Source organism: Dromiciops gliroides, chromosome 3 (assembly GCF_019393635.1).
Source record: "Dromiciops gliroides isolate mDroGli1 chromosome 3, mDroGli1.pri, whole genome shotgun sequence".
NCBI classification, from domain to species: Eukaryota; Metazoa; Chordata; class Mammalia; order Microbiotheria; family Microbiotheriidae; genus Dromiciops; species Dromiciops gliroides.
The window spans coordinates 83,879,594-83,905,112 of NC_057863.1; the positions used below are offsets into that span (position 1 = coordinate 83,879,594).

Sequence of the window (25,519 nt, forward strand, 5' to 3'; positions counted from 1 at the left end):
GTCTGCCAAAGAAAACACATATTTGTACACATATAAATAATAAATATATACAGGGGAAATAGATGATAATATCAGGAAGGAGACACTAGCAGCTGGGAAGATCAAGAAAGGCTTCATATAGAAGGTGGCTACTTGAGCTGATCTTTGAAGGCAGGCAGGCTAGGGATTCCAAGGGGCAGAGGTGATGAGAAAGGGTGGTGTACAGCAACAGAGAAGGGAAATGGAATTTTGCATGTGAGCGACTGCAAGTAGGCCAGTTTGACTGGACCATAGATATATTATGAAATCTGGAAAGGTCAGACTGTGAAAAGCTTGGAATGCTTTGTAATTTATTCTAGGGGCAACAGGCAGCCTTCGGAACTTCAGGAGCATTGGGGTAACAGTCACACCTGAACTTTAGAGCTCAGACTGGAGGCAAGAAAACCAATTAGGTGGCTACTGCATGCTTCTAAGCAAGAGCTGATAAAGGCCTGAAAGAGGCTAGTACCTGCATTAGTCATGGACAGGGATATGGATGCAAGAGCTATTGTGGAGGAAGATCAGTGAACACTTGGCAATAATTGGATGAGGGGGCTGCCAAAACACCTGTGTTGACCTTTGAGGCCAATGGGGCACAGCTATTTAAGCTGAAAACTCTCTAGGTGGCTTGGTGAGCTCTTGAAACAGCAGGCCAAAAGGATGCGTTTTCCACAAGCATTCCTGGGGTCACTGTGGATGGTCATGCTTCCCCAGAGAGCTTGAGAGTAGAATGGTTTGGGGGTGGTAGTTTGCTAATGGAGCCAAGCACTGAAACAAGGTTCAAGGGGCTGCAACATTGCTCATCACCAGGGACTGGGATGATGCAATGGCTGGGTAGACAGGAAACATATCTGGGTAAAGAGGCTGCCATGAAGTCAGCGACTGGTGCCAAGGTCAGGAAGCTGCCGTTCTTTATGACTGAGATCAGTGAAGTCATAGACTTCAAAGTGACCCCCTGTCCTCAAATCAAGGTTAATGAGGCAGAACTTGGAGAGTATTAGAACTTTTAGAGCGGAAAGGTATTTCATAGATCATCTCATCCAAACCCAAAGGAAGAAAGGGAGGTTTACAGAGGGGTGGAGACTTGGTCAAGAACACCCAGCAAGAGTAGCAGAATTGGGTGTCCAGGTGCCTTGATTCCCTTCCCTACACATCAGGCTGTTTTCAAAGGCTGGTCTATTTAAAAAATGTATGCCTTTTGGTTTGTCCATCAGTCATGTCCCCATGTCCTCCTCCAACCCTACTACAGCATCCCTCCCCTGGTAACAAAGTTAATGAAAACCAACTGAATCACTTCTCTTCTTTCAACCTCCATCTCTCTATTGAGAGATGTTTCATCACCTTTTTTGGGGGGGGGAGGAAATCAAGATCAGTCACTGTAATTGAACTCAGCTCTGAATTCTTCATATTCATTTCCAGACTTGCCCTAGTTTTATCCAATTTACTTCAGACCCTTTCCCTTAAGGATTCTCTGCATTTAGTTTCCATATTTTGTGGGCCTTTTTGATGAAATTTTTTTTGGGGGGGGGTGGTTAAATTTATACTTCACAAAGCAATTCTTTGTAGGGGCTGTGTTCCAGATTTGCCTGGCCATCTGCATTAGTATTGGGGAATAACAAGTTATTTTTTAAGCATTATATTATATGCAGGCACTGTTAGGTGCTAGGGACACAGAGAAAAATAAAAACCCCTTATTTAAAGGAGTTGATATTCTACTGAGAAATCAGTAGATATGTATAGACTATATACACACACACACACACATATGTATAATGAATATCGGGTAACTGTGGGAGATAGGACACTAAGAGCTGCCATGGAAGTGGTTAGGGGTGTGGGGGAGGGGACAAGAAGAGTCAGGAAAATCCTCATGTAGAAGGTAGTGCTTGAGTTGAGTCTGAAAGGAAACGAAGGAGGCAGTAAGTACAGTGAGTCCTAGGCATAGAAGGCATCCAACAGTGCCATGTATGAAGAACAGTAAGGTCAGTCTGGTTGAATTGTACAGTTCAGGGCAGGCAGTAATGTATAAAAAGATTGGGAAGGGAGCTTAGGATCAAATTGTGATGGTCTTTAAATAATAAACGGGGGAGTTTATACTAGGAGCAGTAGGGAGCCACTGGAGTTTAAGAGGAATGACATAGTCAGACCTGTGCTTTTGGGCCAGGTGATACTTCTCTTCCCCTTTCCTAGTGGTAAGAGAGTAGCTGGGGAAAACAAATTTGTTTGAAGAAGCCAAGATAGCAGCTGGACTTGCTAGTGCTATCCCATTACTGTTGTCAGGGACCAAAGAGCCTGAGCTGAAGCATTTTTGTGGCAAATACAGCACGGAAGCTCTCATCAAAAGTTAGGCATAGGGACAGCTAGGTGGCACAGTGGATAAAGCACTGGCCCTGGATTCAGAACCTGAGTTCAGATCCAGCCTCCAACACTAGCTGTGTGACCTTGGGTAAGTCACTTAACCCTCATTACCCCCCCCAAGAAAAAAGTTAGGTATAGTAGCCCTGCTTACAGAGCTTCTATGATCATATACAATGTCTCATGGGGTAACACCTGGCATTTAGCAATGGATGCTTGCTCTATTTATCTAAGCTATCCAGTTCTATCTATCTACTCATGAAATATTAGGGACAGAAGGGACTTTACCAATGATGAGATCTAATACCCTTATTTTACAGATGAGAAAACTTTGGGTCAAAAGTTTTATGACTTGCCCAAGGGCACATTGTTGAACAATCACAAAGCTGGAAATAGAACTCAGTTCTCTTGCTACTATTATTAACAGCTGTCTTTTATATAGTACTTAAGGTTCCCCTAAGCCCTGACCCTTTTAATAAGGAGAGGTTTAATTTATCTAGCAGGCACAATTACAGAAAACTCAAGGACATCTGATTAAATCCAATTATTTAATGAGATCTAAACACCTCATTTCACCTTGCAACTGCCCTTAAGAACATTTCCTCTACTTCCCTGGATGAATGACTCTCAATTTCTCCCCACTGCTCACTCACTAGTCTCTTTCCCAGAGATCTGGAATAAAATCCATTTCCCCAAGCCAATATGAATCCCCCTCATACAATGCCACCAATCAGAACATTGCCTGATTAGCTGTTTTATTTTTATTTTTTTAATTTTTAAATACTGGTGTTTAAAGGGCTGGTCTGGCCTTCACAGTCCACTCTTCTGGGGCAAGCTGTGGGTAGGGGACAGTGCTTGTCCCATGCACCCTGGCTGAGTAACTCATGCTCACAACATGTGGGGCGCCCTTTGTCACTGTTTTTAGGCCAAATTAGTCCATAACCAGGTGGTACAGATTGTTCATTCATCCGTAACAGTTAAGTCCAAAGCAGCCACAAGGCTGTCAGACAGCTTTGTTGCAAGTTTATTAGCTCTCTTCTGCAGCTTTTTTCTCCTCTTGCAGGCAGCAGCCAGGCCCTGTCCCTGATGGAGAGGATCCAGGGCCCAGATTTCTTCTAGTTTGGGGGCCTGGGGCAGCTTCTCTTCAGCCTCTACCGGCTTCTTACTCTTGGTGCCTTTGAGGTCCACGGTGATGGCACCAAACTCCGGATCTTTGTCTTCATCCATGAAATCGTCCAGGTCTTCTTTGGCATCCCAGAACTCCTCTTCCTCCTCCTCTAGCATCTCTTCTTCCGTCTCACCGGGGAGGCTGAAAGGCTTCTGGTCAGTGCCTACAAGCCCCTGTGGCACGCTGGCCAAGGCCTCCATGTTGCCCTGCTCCAGGGCCTCAAAGTCAAAGGCTTTGCCCATCTCCGCCACGATTTCGGCGCTGATGTGCGTGGGCATGGTGTGCGTCTCGGGCGGGTGGGTGAAGTAGCTGATCCTGCCGTTCATCCAGTCGGTCAGCACGGCCCTGGCAGCCTTTTCCTGGTCAGGGGTGCCTCCCTTCTTGAGTCTGCCCAGCCTGCGGGCCAGGAGCGCCAGGAACTCGGCGGTGGTCTTGAACTCGGGGATGCCGTAGCGCTGGGCCAGCTGCTGGGGGCTGCAGCGGCGCAGGATGGCCTCCACGGGCGTCACGGGGTCGGCCAGCCGCTCCACCTTCAGGCAGTTGCGGAGGATGAGGGCGGTGTCCGAGGCAGAGTCGGACATGACGATGCCCGGGGAGTCCAGCAGCGTGACGTGCTTGTCCAGGTGGACCTCCTGCAGGCACTTGGTGACGCCCGGGGTGGCGCCCACGTTGCAGGCGCGCGCACGCTTCAGGCTGTTGATCAGACTGCTCTTGCCCACGTTGGGGAAGCCCACGACGCCCACGCGGATGGCGGTGCGCAGGTCGTGGCTGCGGCAGTAGTTGCCCAGGAGCTTCAGCAGGCAGTCGGCGCCCAGGCAGGCGCCGGTGGACAGCAGCGAGGCCGAGGCGCTTGTGGGCGGCACGCGACTCTGCTGCAGGTGGCGGGTCTGCTGCTGCGTGGAGGCCTTGAAGGCCACGGTGGGCAGCTCGTGGCGCAGGTAGGCCAGCCACTTCTGGGCCAGCTGGCGCGGCACCAGGTCGATCTTGTTGAGCACCAGCACCAGGCGCTTGCCGCCGCCGGCCTGCAGCACGGCCTGCTCCACCTGCGGGCAGCGGCAGCTCTGGGGGTCGCGGGCGTCCAGCACCTCCAGCACCACGTCGGCCGCCTCCACCACCCGCTTGAACTCGCGGTAGTAGGCCTTGCGCGAGGCCTCGCGCTCCAGCTCCGGGGGCGGCCGCTGCGCCAGGGCACGCAGATCGCGCTCGCGCTGCTCGTGCTCGTGCTGACGCCGCAGCGCCTCCCGCTGGAGGCCCTCCAGACTGCGGCGCTGGCCCTGCTCGCGCTCTCGGGCCAGGCGCTGCTGCTCGCGCGTCTCCTCCTGCCTCCGCCGCCTCAGCTCGGCCTCCCGGCCGGGACGCGCCGCCGCACCATCCTGGGCCCCGAGGAGCGCCCCCGACAGCCCCCGGCGCGAGGCCGGCCGGCCCGCCTGACCACCGGCACCCGGCCTACCGCCTGGGCCCGCCCGGGAGCGGCGCTTGGTCATCGCTTCGGGAAGGGACCCCCAAGCCCCCACACCGCCCGCGGGTCTTGGACCGCAATTGGTTCAGTACCTCGTTCAAGATGAAAGGCAGGATCAAAGGGGGCCGGGGGCGAGCGGGGGGGGGGGGGGAAGCGCGCGCAGACGCGCGCGCACGCAGCAGCCACACGTGGGCGCAGACCTTGCTCTCCGCAACGAGACGCGATAGTAGAGTTCCGGTGGCGGTGACTGCGCCTGCGCGCGCCTGCGCCGAGAGCGCTCTTACTTCCGTAACCTAGGCTCCGCCCCACCTCGGCCTTCAGCAGTACGCAGGCGCCGGACCCGCAGCAGGGTGAAGGCTGGGGGTGGGGGCGGGAGAGGGGGGTGTGTCTCTCCTCTCCTCTTACACCTGACGCGTCTGCGCGGAAGGGAACCGTCGAAGGGTTTTCAGAGGGATTACAGAGGATATCTCTGGAGATCCTCGCTTGGGGTGGGGGAAGGGCGAGGGGCGAGGGGCAGTGTGCCCCTGGAGCCAGAAAGACCCTGACGGCCACTAGGGGGCGCCCCAGTGCACCGAGCGGGAAGGGCTGGAATAAGGAAGACTCGAGTTCAAATTCAGCCTCAGACACTTACCAGCCGTGTAACCTTGGACAAGTCACTTCACCCTGCTTGCCTCAGTTTTCTCATCTGTCAAATGAGCTGGAGAAGAAAATGGCAAAGCCCTCCAGTATCACTGCCAAGAAAACCCCAAGTGGGGTCACAAAGGACCCCAGAGGACTGAACCACAGCAACATAACAAGGAAATCACTGTATAACCACTTCCCCTACCTTTACAAAGCCCATCTCAGATTAACCTCCTCATTTTAAAGGCCACTGAGGCCGAGAGAAAGGAGGGGAGTCAGCCAGTCTGCAATCCATCCAAGACACCAAACAACCCCCCTAGACGCCAGAGAAGCTGAGCAACTGGGCTAAGATCACACAGGGTATAAGAAGCAAAATTTAGATTTGAACCCTGGTCATTTTCACTCTATATCCAACGCAATTCAGATTTGAAAAGCCGTTTTTTAAAAGGCTTTGTCCTAGGTGCTGAGGATACAAAACAAACCCATTCTCCTAGGAAGAAATTAACACTACATGTAAAATAAATAGAAAATACAACCGTGATTGGAGGGCTCAGGCGTAGTGGGGGCAATTCTGACTCCTTTTAGAAGACTCTACACACACCCACCCTGCTTCATCCTCAGTTTCTCCATCTGTAAAGTGGGGATGATAGCACCTACCTTACTTAGAAGGTGGTTGTATGGATTAAATGAGATAATAGTTGTAAAGTGCTTTACCAACTTTAAAGTGCTATCTAAATGCTAGCTATCGGGGCAGCTAGGTGGTGCAGTGGATAGAGCACCGGCCCTGGATTCAGGAGTACCTGAGTTCAAATCCGGCCTCAGACACTTAACACTTACTAGCTGTGTGACCCTGGGCAAGTCACTTAACCCCAATTGCCTCACTAAAAAAAAAAAAATACATTAAATGCTAGCTATCATTATTACTATGATAATAGTTATAATTATTAATATTATGTCCTGTACAGGGGAATATGTAGTCATTTGAAAGCCTGAGTATGCAAGAGTATGCCCACTTATTATCAAAAAGAAAATGTGTCAGCGATATTGATGATTGGTAAACTGAAGAAGAGCAGGGTAGCTCATCCTTGGACTTTAAAAATGAATGGGGGGCAGCTAGGTGTCACAGTGGATAAAGCACTGGCCTTGGATTCAGGAGGACCTGAGTTCAAATCCAGATCCAGACACTTGAAACTTAACTAGCTGTGTGACCCTGGGCAAATCACTTAACCCTCAGTACCCCCCCCCCCCAATGAAGGAATGGGGGCAGCTAGGTGGTACAGTGGATAAAGTGCTGGCCCTGGATTCAGGAGGACCTGAGTTCAAATCTTGTCTCAGACACTTGACATTTACCAGCTGTGTGACCCTGGGCAAGTCACCTAACCCTCATTGCCCCACCAAAAAAAAGAAAAAGAAAAAAGAAAAGACAATAGGGCACTGGGATTGTGATTGCAGAGAGCCAAACTCTGGAAAATATTAAATACAAATTTGGCCTCAGACACTTGATGCCTACTAGCTGTGTGACCCTGGGCAAGTCACTTAACCCTCATTGGCCCACAAAAAAAAGAAAGAAAGAAGTGAATGAATGGAGGAGGGGGCCATGATATTGGAGGGGGTGGTACAAACTATTATAAGGTTACCAGGCCTTGAGCCCAGGCCAGTGTATTTGGGACTAACTTGGGGAAAATACTAAGAGAGGGGGCTGTCGGAAGCAGAACTTCTTTGTCAAATCATCTACTTGCAATTGATTAAATTTAAAAAATCAGAGCTGTAATTTCATGTATGTCAGGAATTGCTGGTAAACTCCCCCCCACCCCCTGGGGCAGTGAGGGTTAAGTGACTTGCCCAGGGTCTCACAGCTAGTAAATGTCAAGTGAGACTCGAGGCAAGGCAGGAGGAGGTAGAGATGAAGGGGGGGGGGCGGGGGTGGAGAGCAGAGAATAATTCCTAAAGTCAGGAGATGGAGGGTCTTGTCCAACTAACAGGAAGGAAGCCAGTGCCAATGGATCATAGGGTTCATGGAGATATAAGGTACAACCCAGGTCTTTCTGACTCAGGGCCTATTTTATCATCATACCTCTCATCTTATTAATAGTGATGGGAAAGTAGAGCTGGAATATTTTTATTTCCTTTAAAAAATACACGACCTTCAGACAGATTGCTTTTTCTGACAAAATTTTATTCAAAACAGGCCTTCTTGCTCTCTCTTTGGCTTCTTTAATTTTTTGTTTGTTTTGTTGGTCAGTCATTTTTCAGTCGTGTCTGAATCTTTGTGACCCCATTTGGAGTTTTCTTGGCAAAAATACTGGAGTGGTTTGTTATTTCCTTCTCCAGCTCATTTTACTGATGAGGAAACTGAGGTCAGTGGGGTTAAATGACTTGCTCAGGAGCTAGTAAGTGTCTGAAGCAGGATTTTAACTCAGGAAGATGTCTTCCTGACTCCTGGCCTGGCACTCTATGCACTATGACACCCCCTAGCTGCCCCTATCTTTTATTTGTTTGGGTTTTTGTTGTTGTTGTTGTGGTTGTTGTTTGTCCTTCATTCTAGAAGAGGAGCATCACATCAGAGTGGTGGCATGACTTGCAGTCAATTGGATATAAGTGAGGGAGGGCTGTGCAAAGTCACCAATCACACTCTCCAGAGCCATCTGGGTCCAGTGGCAAGATGGCCTGGGATGTTTAAGGCAGTTGGGGTTAAGTGACTTGCCCAGGGTCACACAGCTATTGAGTGTCTAAGATGAGATTTGAACTCAGTTCCTCTTGACTCCAGCACTCTATTTACTGCTCTATCCACCTAGCTGCCTCAATCTTTGGCTAGCCTCTGCTGCTAGAAGCTGTTTGACTAGGGGACTGCCGATATGACATCCAGTAAAACCAAGGCTTCAAAATGCAATTAGTTATTTGTTCCCATTGGGTGTTGTCTTATTGGAAGATTTGTCTGCCCAACTGCTGTGTTTGAGAGGGGTGAGATGGGGTGAACATTTCTTGGAGAACCTTTGTGTTGACTGGCCGTTTGTTCAGTCTTGCCTGGAGCCCTGGAATTAAAGAGCTCACTTTGTTGGCTCCAGATGGAGACACACTTACTGTCACATCTGTAAGGATCAGCCAATGGTACAACCACATCAAGGAGATGTGTCAGCCTACTACACAGGGCACTGGATATAAGAATAGTAATGTGGTAGGACAGAGAGCCCCCAGCAGCCACAGAGTAGCTGGCTCTGCTCTTGCTTACGATTACTCTTAACTTGGACTAGGTTTTGTCTTTCACCACAGAAATGAAGCTAACAGGAAGTTCTCAGTTCCTCTGAGACAAAGGTTCTCAAAATGTGGTCCTTAAGGATTTTCCAGGTGGTCTACAGACTAGTCTCTTGTGGCATTGATGGGTATGATATATCAATGCCCATACTTTTATTTTTGGTTTTCATACCTCTTTTCACATTGTCCTCTGAACTTGTGGCCACGATACAACTGGGGATGCAGTGGATAGAGCAGGCCTAGAATCAGGAAGACTTAAGTTCGAGTCCAGTCTCAGATACTAGTTCTGCCTCCCTAAGCAAGTCAGTTTTTTGGTGTTTTTTTTTTTGGTGGGATTAAGTGACTTGCCCAGGGTCACACAGCTAGCAAGTGTCAAGTGTCTGAGGCTGGATTTGAACTCAGGTCCTCCTGAATCCAGGACTCATGCTTTATCCACTGCACAGCTTAGTTACAACCCCAGACAAGTCATTTAAGCTCAGTTTCCTCATCTTTAAAGTGGGGTTAATGATAACATCATTCATTTACTTTCCAGGGTTGTTATGAGGATCAAATGAGATGATAATTGTAAAGCAATTAGCACAGTGCCTAGCACATAGTAAGCCCTAAGTAAATGTGAGCTGTTATTTTTGTTTTTATTGTTGGAAGTCCTTTCCTTCCTTCAGGGCTCCCTTCAAAGTTCCTTTGAACACTTAAGTGAAAGTAAACTCTTTCAGATGTCTCAGAGCAATTTGCCCAAGGTGTATGGGGTGTTCAGGAAGGACTAGTGCTTGCTGAGCCCATTTCGGGGCTGCTCACTCACCTTTGGTGTCCACTTATCCACCAACTCCTATTTGTGGCTCCAAGAAGCTGTCGTGTGCTTCGACCACACCGCAGTAAAACCATCTTGGCAGATGGGCTAAACCAGGTTGAAGGTAACCAACAGGCCTCAAACCCATCGATTGGTTAGGAAGGTGTCTACCCCAAGTATGTGAGGACTGCCCCCAGCAGAATGGGTGGATAAGAACTGTTTGCTCCAATGGCCATGAAGTCAGCTGAAGCAGGTGCTGTGGAGCACTTAGAGGTTGATCAGGCATCAAAAATGCCAAGATTACTGACTGCATTCCATCTTTGGAAGAGAGAGCAGGGCTCATAACTTTTGTGCCGATTCACCTCACTTAAATCCGATTCAAGCACAAATCAAGGCATCACCCCAGGACACCATTGGTCCTCTTCAAAAATAAAGAATGGCGGGGGTGGGGGTGGGGTGGGCAGCTAGGTGGTGCAGTGGATAAAGCACTGGCCCTGGATTCAGGAGGACCTTAATTCAAATCTGGCCTCAGACTCTTGACACTTACTAGTTGTGTGACCCGGGGCAAGTCACTTAACCCTCGTTGCCCCACCAAAAAAAAAAAAGCATGACCCAACAAGAGGGATGGAAACTCTCAGGAATGACATTCTAAAGGGATAGTGACTGGACTCATAATTTCATTAGTATGAGGAATGAGGAAGAGGAAATTCTGGTTCCCAATGCAGATCAGCCCCTTCTCTGCAACTTGGCTCCTTTGGGCCCTGAGCAGTTAAATCCCTGGCCTAGGGTTACCCAGCCAGTATGTATGTGTCCGAGACAGGTCTTAAGCTTGGGTCTTTCTGACCGAGGTCAGCCGTTTCTCCAGGATGTGTGCTGCCTCTCTTGTGAGATTCCAAAAACAAAAAGAAAAAGAATTCTGATATAAAAGGGGAGTTGTCTTAAGAGAGGGATGTGGATGCCCTGGGGACTTAGCAAGCAAATTAGATTTTTAATGTCCTGGAGAAGGTGAAAGGAAGGGCAGATAACAGGATGCGAATGACATGGCACTCTCCCGTAAAACAATGTCAGGAATTTTAATTCTCCAAATAAGCTGAGGCCGGTACTACTACACTACTACTACTACTACTACTACTACTACTACTACTACTACTACTACTACTACTACTACTTCTACTACTACTACTTCTACTACTACTACTACTACTTATAACAATAGCAATAATAATTGCTAACATTTATATAACTCATTAAGGTTTGTAAAGCACTTCATGAATATTTTATAGCCAGGAAAGCTAAAGATTACAATTTTTTTTTTAAAGTTAGGAAATGAATGATTAAAGGAGGCCCAGGAGCCCTGCTGGGAGTGGATAGAATGATGATAACTAGTGCTAAAGAAGACAGAATGTAATTATCTGACTTCTTTTTTCCCTGTCAAAGACGATCACCTTTGGGCTGGAAAGGACACAACAAAAATGGTTAATGAGTAGACACAAGATGAGTAAGGAGAAAATAAGAAAGTACCTGGCTTGTGCTTGATGAATTAAAGTCACCTGGCCCAGATGAATTACTGCCTTGGGTACTGAAAAAAAACAAAAACTGGCAGATGAGATTGCTGGTACACTTTCAGTGATATTTGAAAGATGATAGAGAATGGGAAGAGAACCACAGGAGCAGAGAAGGGCAATGTACTGATTAAAAAAAAATGGGAGAGAATGAAGTCTGCTCATTATAGGCCTGTGATCTTGACTTCAATTCCTGGCAAAATTCTAAAACATATTCTTAATGAGATTGTTAGTAATTGTCCAGATAATGAAGAAGTGATCACAAAGTTAGCATGACTTCCTCAAGAACAGGCTGTGTGAGACAACCCTGATTTCCAAACTAGCAGATCAGTGAAAAGATGTATGTATGTATGTGTGTATGTATACATACATGTAACATACATATATGTTGTTATCCTCGTTGTGGCAGGAGCTGCAGCTCCCATATCAGACTGCACAGCCACACTGTGGCCTGTGGCTCTTCAAGGCGCTGGTCCACGGTCGCCCACGACTGACAGAAGCCTACTATGTTATATGTGCATATTTGTGTACATATATATGTATATATATATAGAGAGAGAGGGAGAGAGGTTTCCTAGCTTTTTTTTTTTCCCTCATGCTAATTCTTCTGGGAAAGATGGAGAGTAAAGAAATAGTAAAGAGAGGAGGATTTAGAACTGGCTACTCAGAAGGAGGTCTCCAGTGGTATATCCCAGGGATCTGAGTTGCTTTTAATCAGTGACTTGACTAAAGGCCTAAGTTGACTAACATCCTAGATGACAGTCAGGTTCTAAAAAGGCCTCTGAGGCTGAAACATTAGGGTGAATCTAAGAGGATGAAAATTAAAATAGATGTGAAAATTTACGTTTGGGTTAAAAAAAATCAACTTTACAAGTACAAGATGGGAGAAGTGTGGTTAATTTGTGTGAAAAAGAGAAAAACTGCATTGGGCATCAGCTACTTGGGTTCGTCTTCTTTCTGCTGCATCGTACCAGTGTGGCCTTGGGCAAGACACTTCCTCCCCCCACCCCCTATCTCCTCATTTACAGGAGGAAACTCAGGTCAAGATGAGGGTTTAAACTTGATGACCCCTAAGGTGCCCCCTAGTTCCAAAACTATGATAAAAGAGTATTTTAAAGGCCTGGGAGCTCAATATGGATCTGCCTGTATAATATACCAGCCAAAAGGATAATAGGATTTGGGGCTGTTTTAAGAAGCATTATATTCGGAAGAGGACTGTGATAGTTCACTGTTTTCTGCCCTGGTCAGAACACGTCTGGAATCCTATTTTTAGTTCAGTTCTAAACTCACAGTTAAAGAAAAACATTGATAGAATGGAGAGTGTTCCCTGGAGGGCAGCGAGGGGAAGGGTGGCTTTCTCTTCTCACTCCATTCCAAACTCTGCAGTCTGACTTCTGACTTCATTGTTCAGGGACGCTGCTCACTTCAGAGGGGCCAGTAGTCCCTTTTATTTATTTAATTTAATTTAATTTAATTTAATTTTTTCTTTTTGCGAGGCAGTTGTGGGTTAAGTGACTTGCCCAGGGTCACACAGCTAGTAAGTATCAAGTGTCTGAGACTGGATTTGAACTCAGGTCCTCCTGAATCCAGGGCCCTGTGCTCTATCCACTGCACCACCTAGCTGCCCCAGCCAGTGGTCTCTTAATGGACAAATCTCAGTCCTCCTCCATCTTGATCTCTCTGCAGCCTTTGATCAACCTTTTCTAATGAAAACTCTTTCTTCTCTAGGTTTTCATGACACTTTTCTTTCTTGGTTCTTCTACATTTTGGTTGTTTCTTTTCAGCCTCCTTTGCTGGATCTTCCCGTAGGTCATATTCACTAGCTGCGATGTACCCCAGGGGTCTGTTGTAGGTCCTCTTCTCTTCCTCCTCTTTACTATCTTGTTTGATGATCTCATCTGCTCTATTGGGTTCAATGATCACCTCTATGTAGATGACTCGCAGGTCTATATATCCCAGCTAACCTCTCCTAGGCTCCAGTCGAGCGTCATCAAATGCCCCTTAGCCATTTCTGACTGGATGTCCCCCAAACATCTCAAACTGGACATGTCCAAAGCAGAACTCATCTTTTCCCTCCAACCCTTTCCTCTTCCATACTTGTCTGTTAATGTTGAGGTTACCACCATCTTCCCAGTTGCCCAGATTTACAACCTCAGGGTGATCCTCTACTTTTTTTTTAAATCATAAAAGTATTTTATTATTTTCCAGTTACATGTAAAGATAGTTTTCAACATTTGTTTTCATAAGATTTTTAGTTCTAAATTTTTCTCCCTCCCTTTCTTTCCTCTCCCCTCTCCCAAGACAGAAGCGATCTGATATAGGTTATATATGTACATTAAACATTTCTGCATTAGTCATGTTGTGAAAGAAGAAGCAGGACACAAGGGAACAACATCGTCTACTTTTAACTCTCGTGCACCCCACATATCCAAATCTTTGCCAAGTCATGTTTATACCTTCACAACAATTCTTGTATACAACTGCTTCTCCCCACTCACAGCCACCATTTTGGTGCAGGCCTGTTTTATCATCTCACACCCAGACTATTGCAATTTGCTGTCCACCAGCCCAAAATGCTCTCAATCCTTCCTTCTGTCTTTTGGCTCCCCCAGCTTCTTTCAGAGCCCACCTTCCCCAAAAGGCCTCCTCACCTCCTCCAAGATGATCTCCCATTTATACTGCGTATAAGTGGTATGTACAATTTTTTAGAATAATAATAACCAACGTTTATGTAACACTTGAAGTTTTGCAAAGTGCCTTTAAATATTGTCACATGTTATCCTCACAATAACCAGGGGAGGTGGGTGCAATTATTATCCCCATTTTACACATGAGGGAACTTGGACAGATAGGTTAAGTGACTTGGCTAGGGGCACATAGCCAGTAAATATCTCAGGCAGAATTTTGATTCAGATCTTCCTGACTCCAGATTCAGCACTCTACCCACTGTTCCACCTACCTGCTTGAGAGCAGGGACTCTTCCTTCCTTCCTTCCTTCCTTCCTTCCTTCCTTCCTTCCTTCCTTCCTTCCTTCCTTCCTTCCTTCCTTCCTTCCTTCCTTCCTTCCTTCCTTCCTTCCTTCCATCCTTCCCACCTGCCTTCCCTCCTTCCTCTCTCTCTCCCTCTTTCCCTTCCCTTTTTGTTTTGGGGGGGGGCGGGGCAGTGAGAGTTAAGTGACTTGCCCAGGGTCACACAGCTAGGAAGTGTCAAGTGACTGAGTTCTCAGGTACTCCTGAATCCAGGGCCAGTGCTTTATCTACTGCGACAACTAGCTGCCCCCTTCCTTTCTCTCTCTCCCTCTGTCCCTTCCTCTCGTTCCCTCTCTCCTTTCCTCACCTCTGTCTCTGTGTCTCTGTCCCCGTCCCCCATCCCTGTCCCTGTGCTTAGTGGAGTATCTGACACAAAGCACTTAATAACTGCTTGATGACTGACTACATGAAAGGCCTCATAATCATACTATGTGAAGTTTGGTCAAAGGAACTGGAAATGTTTAGCTTGAAAAAAGCCTCTGAGAAGATGTAATTGATGACATTAAGTATGGTAAGAGCCAGCATCTGGAAGAGGGATTCTCCTTGTTCTGTTTGGCCCCACAGGGCAAAATTGGGAACGATGCATGGAAGTTACAAAGAAGCAAATGGACATTTAATGTCTGGAAAAACTTCCTGACAATTAGAGTGGCCTTCCGAGGTAGTGGGATCCCCCTCACTGAACATCTTCAGGCACAGATTGCATGGCTACTTGTGGGGCGTGTTGTTCAAAGGGGTCTTTTTTCTGGAGCAGTTTGATTAGATGCCTGAGATCCCTTCCAGCTCTGAACATGGTATTCAAGCAGGTCAGCGGGAGCCCTGCTACAGAACCCAAGGCCTTGGGTCTTATAGAGAGTACAGGAGTGCGCATGCGAGTGCATGTGAGCCTGTGTGTTAGGACCACTGAGCTGTCTTCAGTATAAGAAGAGAACTCTGTACCTCTTCTCTCTGGTCATGGCAGGGGCCTCTGTTGAGGCTTAACTGTGGCTCTGGTACTTGAATTTCATTTTGATCTTTAACTCACTCACAGATTATGGGACTATGTAAAGATTTGGGTTTAGTAAATGACATAGCCAAGGCAGGAATAATTTTCTTTAAGTATAACTTCTTTATTTCTTTGGTTTTTTTGGGGGGGTGTGTGAGGCAATTGGGGTTAAGTGACTTGCCTAGGGTCACACAGCTAGTAAGTGTCACGTGTCTGAGGCTGGATTTGAACTCAGGTTCTCCTGACTCCAGAGCCAGTACTCTATCCACTGTGCCACCTAGCTGCCCCAAATAATTCTCTTTAATAAGGAGAGCAGCTCACCATAGTTCCCAAGTCAGCTTCTTGAAAATTGACCTTGGGAAACGGAGAACATCCTCAGTTACCCCCCCCCCACCCCCCACCATAGTTCCATAGCAAGCAGTGTCCTTAAGTTACAGTCACTAGTATTTACTGGGTAAATACCTTGGGCCATCTAGGATTCAAAAGAAACATAATGTGGAGTCTCTTAGTTCAGAAATATTATAATAGAATTATTGTGATGAAGAAAGAATACTGGGCATGGAGTCAGGAGACCAAAATTTTACTTTTGACTCTGACCCTGAAGAGCTGTGTGACCATAGGTGGCATAGGACATAGGTTACTGAACTTAAAGTCAGGAAGATCTGAATTTGAATCTTGCCTCAGACTCTGTGTGATCCCAGGCAAGTCACTTGATTTCTCACACCCCATTTTCCTCAATGGGGATAATAATAGCATCTACCTCACAGGATTGGTTGTAAGGATCAAATGAGAGAACAGCTATATAACTTTAAAGCACTGTATAAATGCTAGTGATTACCCAATCTCTTTGGGCCTCAGTTTCTTTATCTCTAAAGTGGGAATAATAATAACTTTATTACCTACCTCAAAGGTCATTATTGTGAGTAACATGCTTTGAAAACTTTAACAGATATCTGTAAATATTATATTTTATTGAAGAGACAGTCTAGATGTAAAAATAAAATGAACATTTACAAACTTTTAAAAACTCATAGAACCTTAAAATATAGAAATACTAAAAATCAAAATAATGGGCTATAAATGATCAGATCATCACCATAGTTGGGCATAATAATATGTGTGGTTTTTTTTTTAATGTCAGTAGGATCAGGAGTGTCAGTTGATGTAAAACTTTGCTTGGTCCTTCCAGATATTCTTAAATTCCAGTCCTTCTATTAAGAAAGCAATGCCTAAGAAATCACACACCATGAGAGGAAAGTCACTATTCTACTCCATGAAAAAGTGGCCATTTACTTTTTTTTTTTTTGGTGGGGCAATGGGGGTTAAGTGACTTGCCCAGGGTCACACAGCTAGTAAGTGTCAAGTGTCTGAGGCCGGATTTGAACTCAGGTACTCCTGAATTCAGGGCCGGTGCTTTATCCACTGTGCCACCTAGCCACCCCAGTGGCCATCTGACACTTATAAAGTAGAGGAATAGGTGTGGGATGATGGGCAAATGACAGATCAAGATTCCATACAAATCAGCTCTGGAAAACTCTTGGTTTCACTGTGCTCCCACCTCCTCTAGCACCTCAACACCTTCAATTAGATGCTTTCTTTATGTGGCTATAATTTTATAAAATTTAAAGAAACCAAAAGCTGTCCACGAGAACAATTTTTCAAAATTTGTTATGGTCAGAATTCTGAGGACAACATTTAGAGATACCTTCAATCCTGTTCAATTAAGGGCAATCTCTCCTCTCCTTTCTAATCTTTTTTTTTTTAGTGGAACAGTGAGGGCTAAGTGACTTGCCCAGCGTCACACAGCTAGTAAGTGTCAAGTATCTAAAATCAGATTTGAATTCAGGTCCTCCTGAATCCAGGGCCGGTGATCTTTATCCACTGTGCCACCTAACTACCCCCATGATGATATTTTCAAGCAGCTTAAGATAGCTAAATGTGATCAGTGTCCCTGGTAAGTCATCTTTACTGAGCTCAGACATGTCTTCAAGACAATGTACAAATATTTCTTGGCTGCCCAGCCTGAGAAACCTGTGTTACTGGAACTCCTGACCTAGAAGAATGTCCATATTACCTTTTAATGTGCCCTGTATTTCTGAAATGAAGACGGAAACTTCTGAAAATTTTAGCTAGTCTTTTTCCTTAGCTTCCCATAACAACAAGTCCTATCTTTTTTTTGGGGTGGGGTGGGGCAATGGGGGTTAAGTGACTTGCCCAGGGTCACACAGCTAGTGTCAAGTGTCTGAGACTAGATTTGAACTCAGGTCCTCCTAAATCCAGGCTGGTGCTTTATTCACTGCACCACCTAGCTGCCCCATATCTTTTCAATATAAATATGTTACTGGTGTTGCTGTAGGGCAGAAAGATCAAAATCTCCACTGTCTCTGAAGAGCTAAAGATGACCATCACCCAGAGGCCAGTAGGGAGGTGAGTGAGCAGGCAGCAACATAAAACCAACGAAGAACAGGAGTAAAAGACATCACGAAGGAACTGTGTGACAGAAATCAGAGATGGGATGAGCATGCTAGGAGAGCAGGGCATGACAGGTAAACAGCAGGGATTCCCTTCTGGTGCTCTCAGTGCTGGGAGAAGTTGAGAAGGCCTCTACAGTGTTGGGTGGGTTCCCTGTGGTGAATTTTCTGGAGGATTAAGGGTAAGGGTAGCAGCATAGGATGTGCAGACCAGTAGATTTCAATCTCTGTTGTTGGTGGGAACTCCCGAGTGGATGAGATCACAAATCTGTCTGAATATTTAAGAATGTCTTTAATATTTCAGTGGATCATTGATCTCACTGATTTGGGTATTCCCTCCAGGCATATAGTTATTGATCCAACCATGGCTCTTCACTCTTTGTGACTTTTTGTCCATATATTCCAAAAAAACCTCCACAAGAGGTCCTTCCTATAGGACTTTGAATTTTACAGAGTATCAGTGCAGCATGTGGATTTTTATCTCTCACTCTTTTTTTTTTAAATAAAAGTATTTTATTATTTTTCAGTTACATGCAGAGATAGTCTTTTATCTTTAACTCTTAATACATGTCCAGCCCACAATCCTTGGATAATGCCTTTTTTGCTCCTTCTCATGTGAAAGTCATTGGCAGTACAGAGAAGTGTGGGAGGACTTACATGAAAGTGGAAAAAGCAGAACCAGCAAAACTGTGCACATGACTACAAAAATGTGAAGTGGAAAGAACAGCAGCAAAAAAGGAGAATTTAAATGTTGTGTGATTATACTGATCAAGCTTGGGCCTGAAGAGGAGGGGAGAAAATCCACGTCTCTCCCTTCTTTGCAGAGGAACTGCAGGGTGTAAAGCATGGAATTATAAGATCAGGCTGAATCTTGGTTAATTTTGCTTAACTTTTCTCCCTCTCCTTCCCCCCCCCCCTCTTTATTACGAGGGATAGCTCTCTAGCAATGGGAAAAGAAGAAGATATTTAGAAATTAAGGTGATGTAAAAACTAGAGATATCAACAAAAATTAAAAATGAAGTTAATGAAGGGGGAAAATGGCATTTATATGATAAAACCTGTTTACACCTACTGATCCCTCCCCTCTTTGTGCTTTGGTGACTTGATATTTCAGTTCTCTGAAACTCATGGTTTTTCATGATGTATAACCAAGTAATATTACCAGAATATGCATTATCATTAAAGAAGTGGTTGTGGGGGGGATTTTTGTTCTTTTGTTTCAGGCTAGTGGGATGGGAAGTACACCCACTGACCCCTGTAATAGAGAAAGGAGGCCAAAGCACTGATTTTATTTCTTTCGAAAGAAAGGTGTTCCACACTCACTAGGACAACCAGGAGGTATGACACACAGAGATTAGGAAACCAAGCAGTTTTTATATTCTTTACAGACATCTAATTTGAACAAAATGCGGTAATTGGGTTAATACTATATGTTCAGCAATAAATCTTTCTCCTGGGATGTTCAGCAATAAGTCTCTCTCTCCTGGGTTGTTCAGTGATAAGTCTCTCTCCTGGGTCAGAGTGCCCCAACCTCAGGGGTTCAGCCGTAGGTTATTTTGCAAAATTTCCTGTTTCAGCAACAATTTATCATATCTACATAATATCTCGGTGCAGACCCTATGAAGCAATTTTTAAGCTGATATGCCTATATTTAGAAAGGGGGATAGTAACTTCCCGTTATTGCCTCTCTCTAGGGAAAAAAAAACAGAGAGAGAAATAGGGGGCTCTAAGGGGCTTTAAGACTTTGAGATCAGATCACTAGGCCGAAGGGGGGGCACTTTCCATCTCAGTGGAGGGTCATATCCCTATGTCCCTCTCACAGGGAAGATTGGTGCAATCAGTGTATCTGAAACCAGCAGCATCTGGAGAACCTTACCACTTTTCTATTTGCCTACTGCAATAGACTGAATCTGAAATAGATATTCTTTAAATGGTGGTAAACACCTTTAGCAAGCGTGTTTCCCTATTTTATGTCTCCTTGATATTGATCATCAGAGAATCATCAGATAAAGTTATGGCTGATGCTTCTGTCAAGTAATCTTCTACAAGTTTTACATAGGCATGAGAAAGACTTTGTTGTAGGAGAGCCTTTAGGATCACATTTTGCTCTGCAGAGACAAATGCTTTTTGCTAGCCAGATAACAATAAGAAAGAGATGGTTTCAGAGAAACCTGGGAAGACTTGCATGAATTGATGTGGAATGAAATAAGCAGAACTAGACAGTTTATATAACAATAACGTTATAAAGGCAAATAACTTTGAAGAACTTAAGAACTCTGATGAGTGAATTGACCAACTGTGATTCCAGAATATCAACAATGAAGAATGTTGCCCACTTCCTTGACAGACAAATAACAGACTCAAGATGCAAAATGAGATGTATGTTTTTGGACATGGTATTTATGGTGATTTGTTTTGCTTGACTATGCATATTTATTCTCTTTTTCTTTCTTTTTCAGTAGGGGGAGGTGGAAGGGAGAAAATAAATGCTTGTCAATTGAAAAAAACTCTTAAAGATTAAAAAAAATAAACAGTAAGATTTTGTATTCTTTATACCTTTTGTTCACTTATGTGACTGTGAAGATGTGGACTGAATTGATACCTGCTCTAGGAAAATTCCAGAAACAGTAAAGTTATTATCCAACACAACCTCAAAGGTAATTATTGGAGTCTCACTGTTTATATTGTCTGCTTCAAAGATGAAAAGTAAAGTTACTATGGCTATTATATTGCAAGAAAAAAATTCAGTGTAAAAAAAAAAAACTTTGCTAATTATGTACCATGCTGAAAAATAGCATGGCATGGTGGATAAAATTCTGGGTATATGCTTAGCAAGACCTGGGTTCAAATTCTACCTATGAAACTTACTAGCTGTGTAATCTTGGACAAGTTAGTTAATATCTCACTGCCTCAGGCAACTCCCTAGGACTTGATGCATAGCAAGTTATAGATATGGTTCATTTATGTTGGAGGGGGTTCCCACATTCAGAGTTACCAATACTGAGCATTCAGAGATCCTTTACACATTGGCAGATGTACAGGGCGTTGTAATAGGTACTAAGGAGTTTAGGCAGCATTCTCCAATTAGCAGATGCCATAAATGGAAAACAGATCAATGTTGTCCTGACGAGCCAAGCAAACAAATAAATAAAAGCAACCTGGATCTTATCTGTCATGGCTCCCTCAACATTCTGCAGCTGTAATAAAAACAGTGGCGGTGGCAGCCTTGGTGGCATTGGGTGATCTATCTATCCACAGAGAGCATCGTATTCACATGCCCCAATGAAAATAATTCACTAGCAGCCAACAGCATTATTTCCTGTGCTTTATTTCTTAGGTAATAAGACACAATAATGACACAGACTTTAATTAAGACTGGGTTTGAAGAAAGTGAAGATGATAATTTCATGTGCAGATAAAGCATTTAGTAATTGTTTTCTACATATCAAGCATTGCACTTAACACTGGGAATAAAAATACAAGAAAACAAGATTGTCCTTGCTCTCAAACTTACATTCTAATCTGGAAGACAAAGCATAAAAGGGAGCTGCTAATGGGGTGTGGGGGTGGAAAGGGCTCCTCCCATGAAGGCAAGGCAGATAGTGTGGAGGTGAAGCAGGAGAGTGAGATGGAAGTGAAGTACTCAATATCAATTGCTTGGAATTCAGGGATACTTCTTCTCTTTGGCCCTCCATTTCATCTCTGAAGTGGTTCGATTAAATTCCCTTCCAACTCATTGTGACCTTATTTGGGGTTTTCTTGGCAAAGAGACTGGAATGATTCGCCATTTCCTTCTCCAGCTCATTTTACAGAAGAGGAAACTGAGGCAAACAGGATTAGGTGACCTACCCAGGGTCACACAGCTATTAAGTGTCTGAGGCTAGATTTGAACTCATGAAGATGAGTCTTAATGATTCCAAGCCCAGTGCTTGATCCACTACACCACCTAGCTGCCCTGAAGTTTCTTTCATAATTCTATGTAGTTTATTTTATGCATTTAAAAACATTATTCTGAGAAGGGGCCCATAGACTTCAGACTGCCAAAGAGCCAAGTGACATAAAAAAACCCTTAAGCACTCCTGCCCTAGAAGGTCCCTTTCTGTCCAAGATTCCACAATTCTACAATTTTTTTATCCTGATAACTCTAAAGGGGGCCTAGAGGCACAGGTCTCCAGGGGAGACAGATTCCTTTGAGATAGGCCTGCACAGATGGATGGGTTGTGTCCTCCAAAGGCGAGCAGTTCCATTTCCAGTGGTGTTTGAATGCTGTTGCCAAGAACCCAAAGCAAAGAAGCTTTCATTAATATCTCTCGAAAGAATACTCTGAAGGCCAGCTCATGTATCACTGCCAACCACAGACAATAAATATATGTAAGAAGGAATAGATTTACACAAATGCATATTGCTCTCTTACTAAAAGAAATGTTCTTCAAGTATTAGCCATGAGGTTAATGATGAGAACCAGCTGTTTTACCAAGCCCTTCATGGAGAGCAAAAGATGAGACAGCATCCATTCAGGGCAGTGAGAAAAATTTGCAGATCCATGTGTATAGCCTGAAGTGTATTTCTCATTTCCCTGGAAATAGTGAACATGAGTACCTCAAAGTACACATAACATGAATGGGATGGGTCTCAGGATGGCTCTTCAGCTCACAGGTATTTACCTCATCCCCAAGTCCATGTGGTGAAATGTCATAGCATAGGGGGGGAACAACAGAGCTGCTGCTGCTTCTGAATCAGTTCATTTGCATTTCTCATTAATTCGGGTTAGACCTTTGTTCAAGTTTCCACCATAATCTATTCAAAACAGTTCAAACATTTGACTTTGTTTTGGTTGCATTCCCTCTAATGTGGTTTTTGCATAGCTCTCTCTTTTATGGTAATCAAATGTTCTGCCAGCATTTCTCTTGCTGTACAGCAGCTAAGGAAACCAGATGCTTTTTGTTGGCCTTTTTCAATGTATCTGAGTGTTGTTTTTGTTTAGTATTTCAGAGGTTTGGCTAAAGCAAGATGTTTCACAAATCTGACCCTTGGTGCGCCCCATTTCCCAACCTACTAACAGCTTTGGCTACTGCTCACATCTTGATTTGGAACTGATCTTCTCGTCATTCAAAAGGACACGCAGAAAGACGAGCTCATTTCATTCATTTGGTGTGATTTGCTTAATTTTTCCATTTTATTTATTCCATTTTTATTGGATGAAAGGGGTGGGTAGGATAGTTGAACTGAAGACTTGTCACCACACCCAGCATTGTCTCTTAACCAGTGACAGGCCTGGGTGGAATTCATCTTTGATCTATTCTTTTTCTCACACCATCAGTGTGGGCAGGAAACTAGCCAGCTCTCGGGGGATTGTTGGCTTATAATGAAGCATAGTATGTTTCAGAAACAGCAACTTGGCAACAAATCAAACTAATAAGTGAGGGAGTTTATCTGTATGAATTAAAAGAAGACTTTCTGAGGTCTGAAGATTTATATGGGAAATAGGATATGGCTGAAGTTAAAAAGAGTCAGTCACTGGGGGCTACAGAAAACTCACTTTGAAGGATTCCCTTGAGGACAAGGTTGTACATGAATGGACCTGTGATCTCATAGGCACAAGGATTCCCTTATTTCTTACAGTGATGCTAATGGTAACTCATCCATACCTGACCATCTTGGTGGGTATTTTTTTTGCTGTTTTTTGTTTTTTGCGGGGCAATGAGGGTTAAGTGACTTACCCAGGGTCACACAGCTAGTAAGTGTCAAGTGTCTGAGACTGGATTTGAACTCAGATCCTCCTGAATCCAGGGCCAGTGCTTTATCCATTGTGCCACCTAGTTGCTCCCAATACCTGCCCATCTTAATAAATTCTTTTCCACGCTCTCCCATAGACTCACCATGGAGGATCTATCTGGTGTGCTGAAGCCCTAGCAAAGCTGTCAGTAAGCTACCTTTCAGTTATCCATGTACACATGACCATGTGGGATTTTTATTAATACACTTATTTGATGATAACCTTTAATTCTCCTTTATCAATGCTTTTTTGGGGATTCATGTGTTGCTGCTTTCTCACACCCACCATGAACCTCTCTACTTCCCTCTGAGTGATACTTATTTTCAGTTTTTCATCATCTGTAGTTTTCTATGTATCAGAGCAGGTATGTAAAGGGGGGAAATAATAAGGAAACCCTAACCCTCTTACAGATTGCCAATGGGTATTTTGGCTTCCTGACTCCATACTAAGAACTGGCCATGGAACTAAAAAAGAAATCAAAGATCTGAAAGGAACTTTAGGAGTCATTGAGCCCATCCTCTTCATCCCCCTCCCTGATTTTAGGCTTTATTTTAAAAATGATTTATTTATGTGTTTAACATGATAGTAATGTATAACCTATATCAAATTGCTTGCTGGACTTGGAAGTAGGGAAGGGAGGGTGGGAGAAAAATTTGGAACTCAAAAATATCTTTACATGTAATTGAGAAAAATCTAAAAAAAAAAAGATGAAAAAAAGAGTATTTCTTTTTTGTTTGTTTTGCGGGGCAACGGGGGTTAAGTGACTTGCCCGGGGTCACACAGCTAGTGTCTTCCTGAATCCAGGGCTGGTGCTTTATCCACTGTGCCATCTAGCTGCACCCCAAAATTATTTCTTTTTACAAGCATTTGCTTTCTTTCCTCACCTCCCCCTTTAATTGAACAACAAAAAAAGAAAGAAAAATAAAAATCCTATAACAAATGTACATAGTCTAACAAAACAAAGTCATCTATTGGCCACGTCCAGAAACAGCTGTCTGATGTTTTTAAGTCCCTCACCTCTTTGGCAGGAGGTGAATATCATGTTTCATCTTCAGTTTCTTGACTCATCCTCCCTCAATTTTTATAAATGAGAAAACAGCGTCACAGGGATATTAATTCACTTGCCCAAGGTCGCACAGCTAATTGTGGAAAGGAAAAGATGAAAACCTAGTAGTCTTGCCTGTTAGTCCAATATTCTTTTCTACTTCAGTAAACTTCTCTACCACTTCTTACTATAATCTGCAGCCTCAGGGTCTACTCCCTATGTGTTTATCAGTAAGGTGTGGGTATAAGAGTTTCTGCTTAGAGGTAGCTAGGTGGTACAGTGGATAAAACAGCGGCCCTGGATTCAGGAGGACCTGAATTCAAATTTGGCCTCAGACACTTGATACTTACTAGCTGTGTGATCCTGGGCAAGTCACTTAACCCTCATTGTCCCGTCCCACCCCACCCCCTCAAAAAAAAAGTTTCTGTTTGCCTATGACTCTAGGCAACTTTCCTAATTTGCCTCTATCAGCTAGAGATGTCAGAAATGGTAAAGAAAAGAGAAAGATGGTTAGTTCCATGTTCAAAAGCAGCATAATGTGGGCACCCCCTAGTTATATAATGACCATATTTTCCAACCTCAAACTTGAGATGTATGATCTGAAAAAGAATATTTACTTTATAAATATACTTTGCAAAGGAAAAATAAAGTCTTGTTTAAAACTACACTTTCTTTTCTTGAAAGGCTAGGATATATGCTTTTCATATCTGTGGGTGAAATTTAAGTATCCATGATATTTGCCCAGACAGAAGGAAGTTTATGTCTTTAAAGACATTGAATGTGGCAACAAGGAAAGGGAAATCAAGACAACTGCTAATGTTTTATAGTTAGTTTGAGGCTATGTGACCATAATCTATGGAAGAAGAAGCAGACTTTAGTTCTAAAGAACAATGGCTACAACCACATGCACACAAAATCAAAAGACAAGCTAATCTGAAATCTCTAGGGAAGGCTATTTAGTCCAGAGTCTTACCATTTATTCCAGATGTTCAAA

The 25,519-nt window shown here is 44.2% G+C and overlaps 1 protein-coding gene across 1 annotated transcript; it reads right to left on the minus strand.

Annotated features, from left to right (window-relative positions):
* Window positions 1-2,920: 2,920 nt before the first annotated feature.
* GNL3L (G protein nucleolar 3 like) lies at window positions 2,921-5,200 on the minus strand. Its single transcript, XM_043990753.1, has one exon. The coding sequence runs from the start codon at window positions 5,023-5,025 to the stop codon at window positions 3,334-3,336; it is 1,692 nt and encodes a 563-aa protein (XP_043846688.1). The 5' UTR covers window positions 5,026-5,200; the 3' UTR covers window positions 2,921-3,333.
* Between the last annotated feature and the right edge of the window lie 20,319 nt (window positions 5,201-25,519).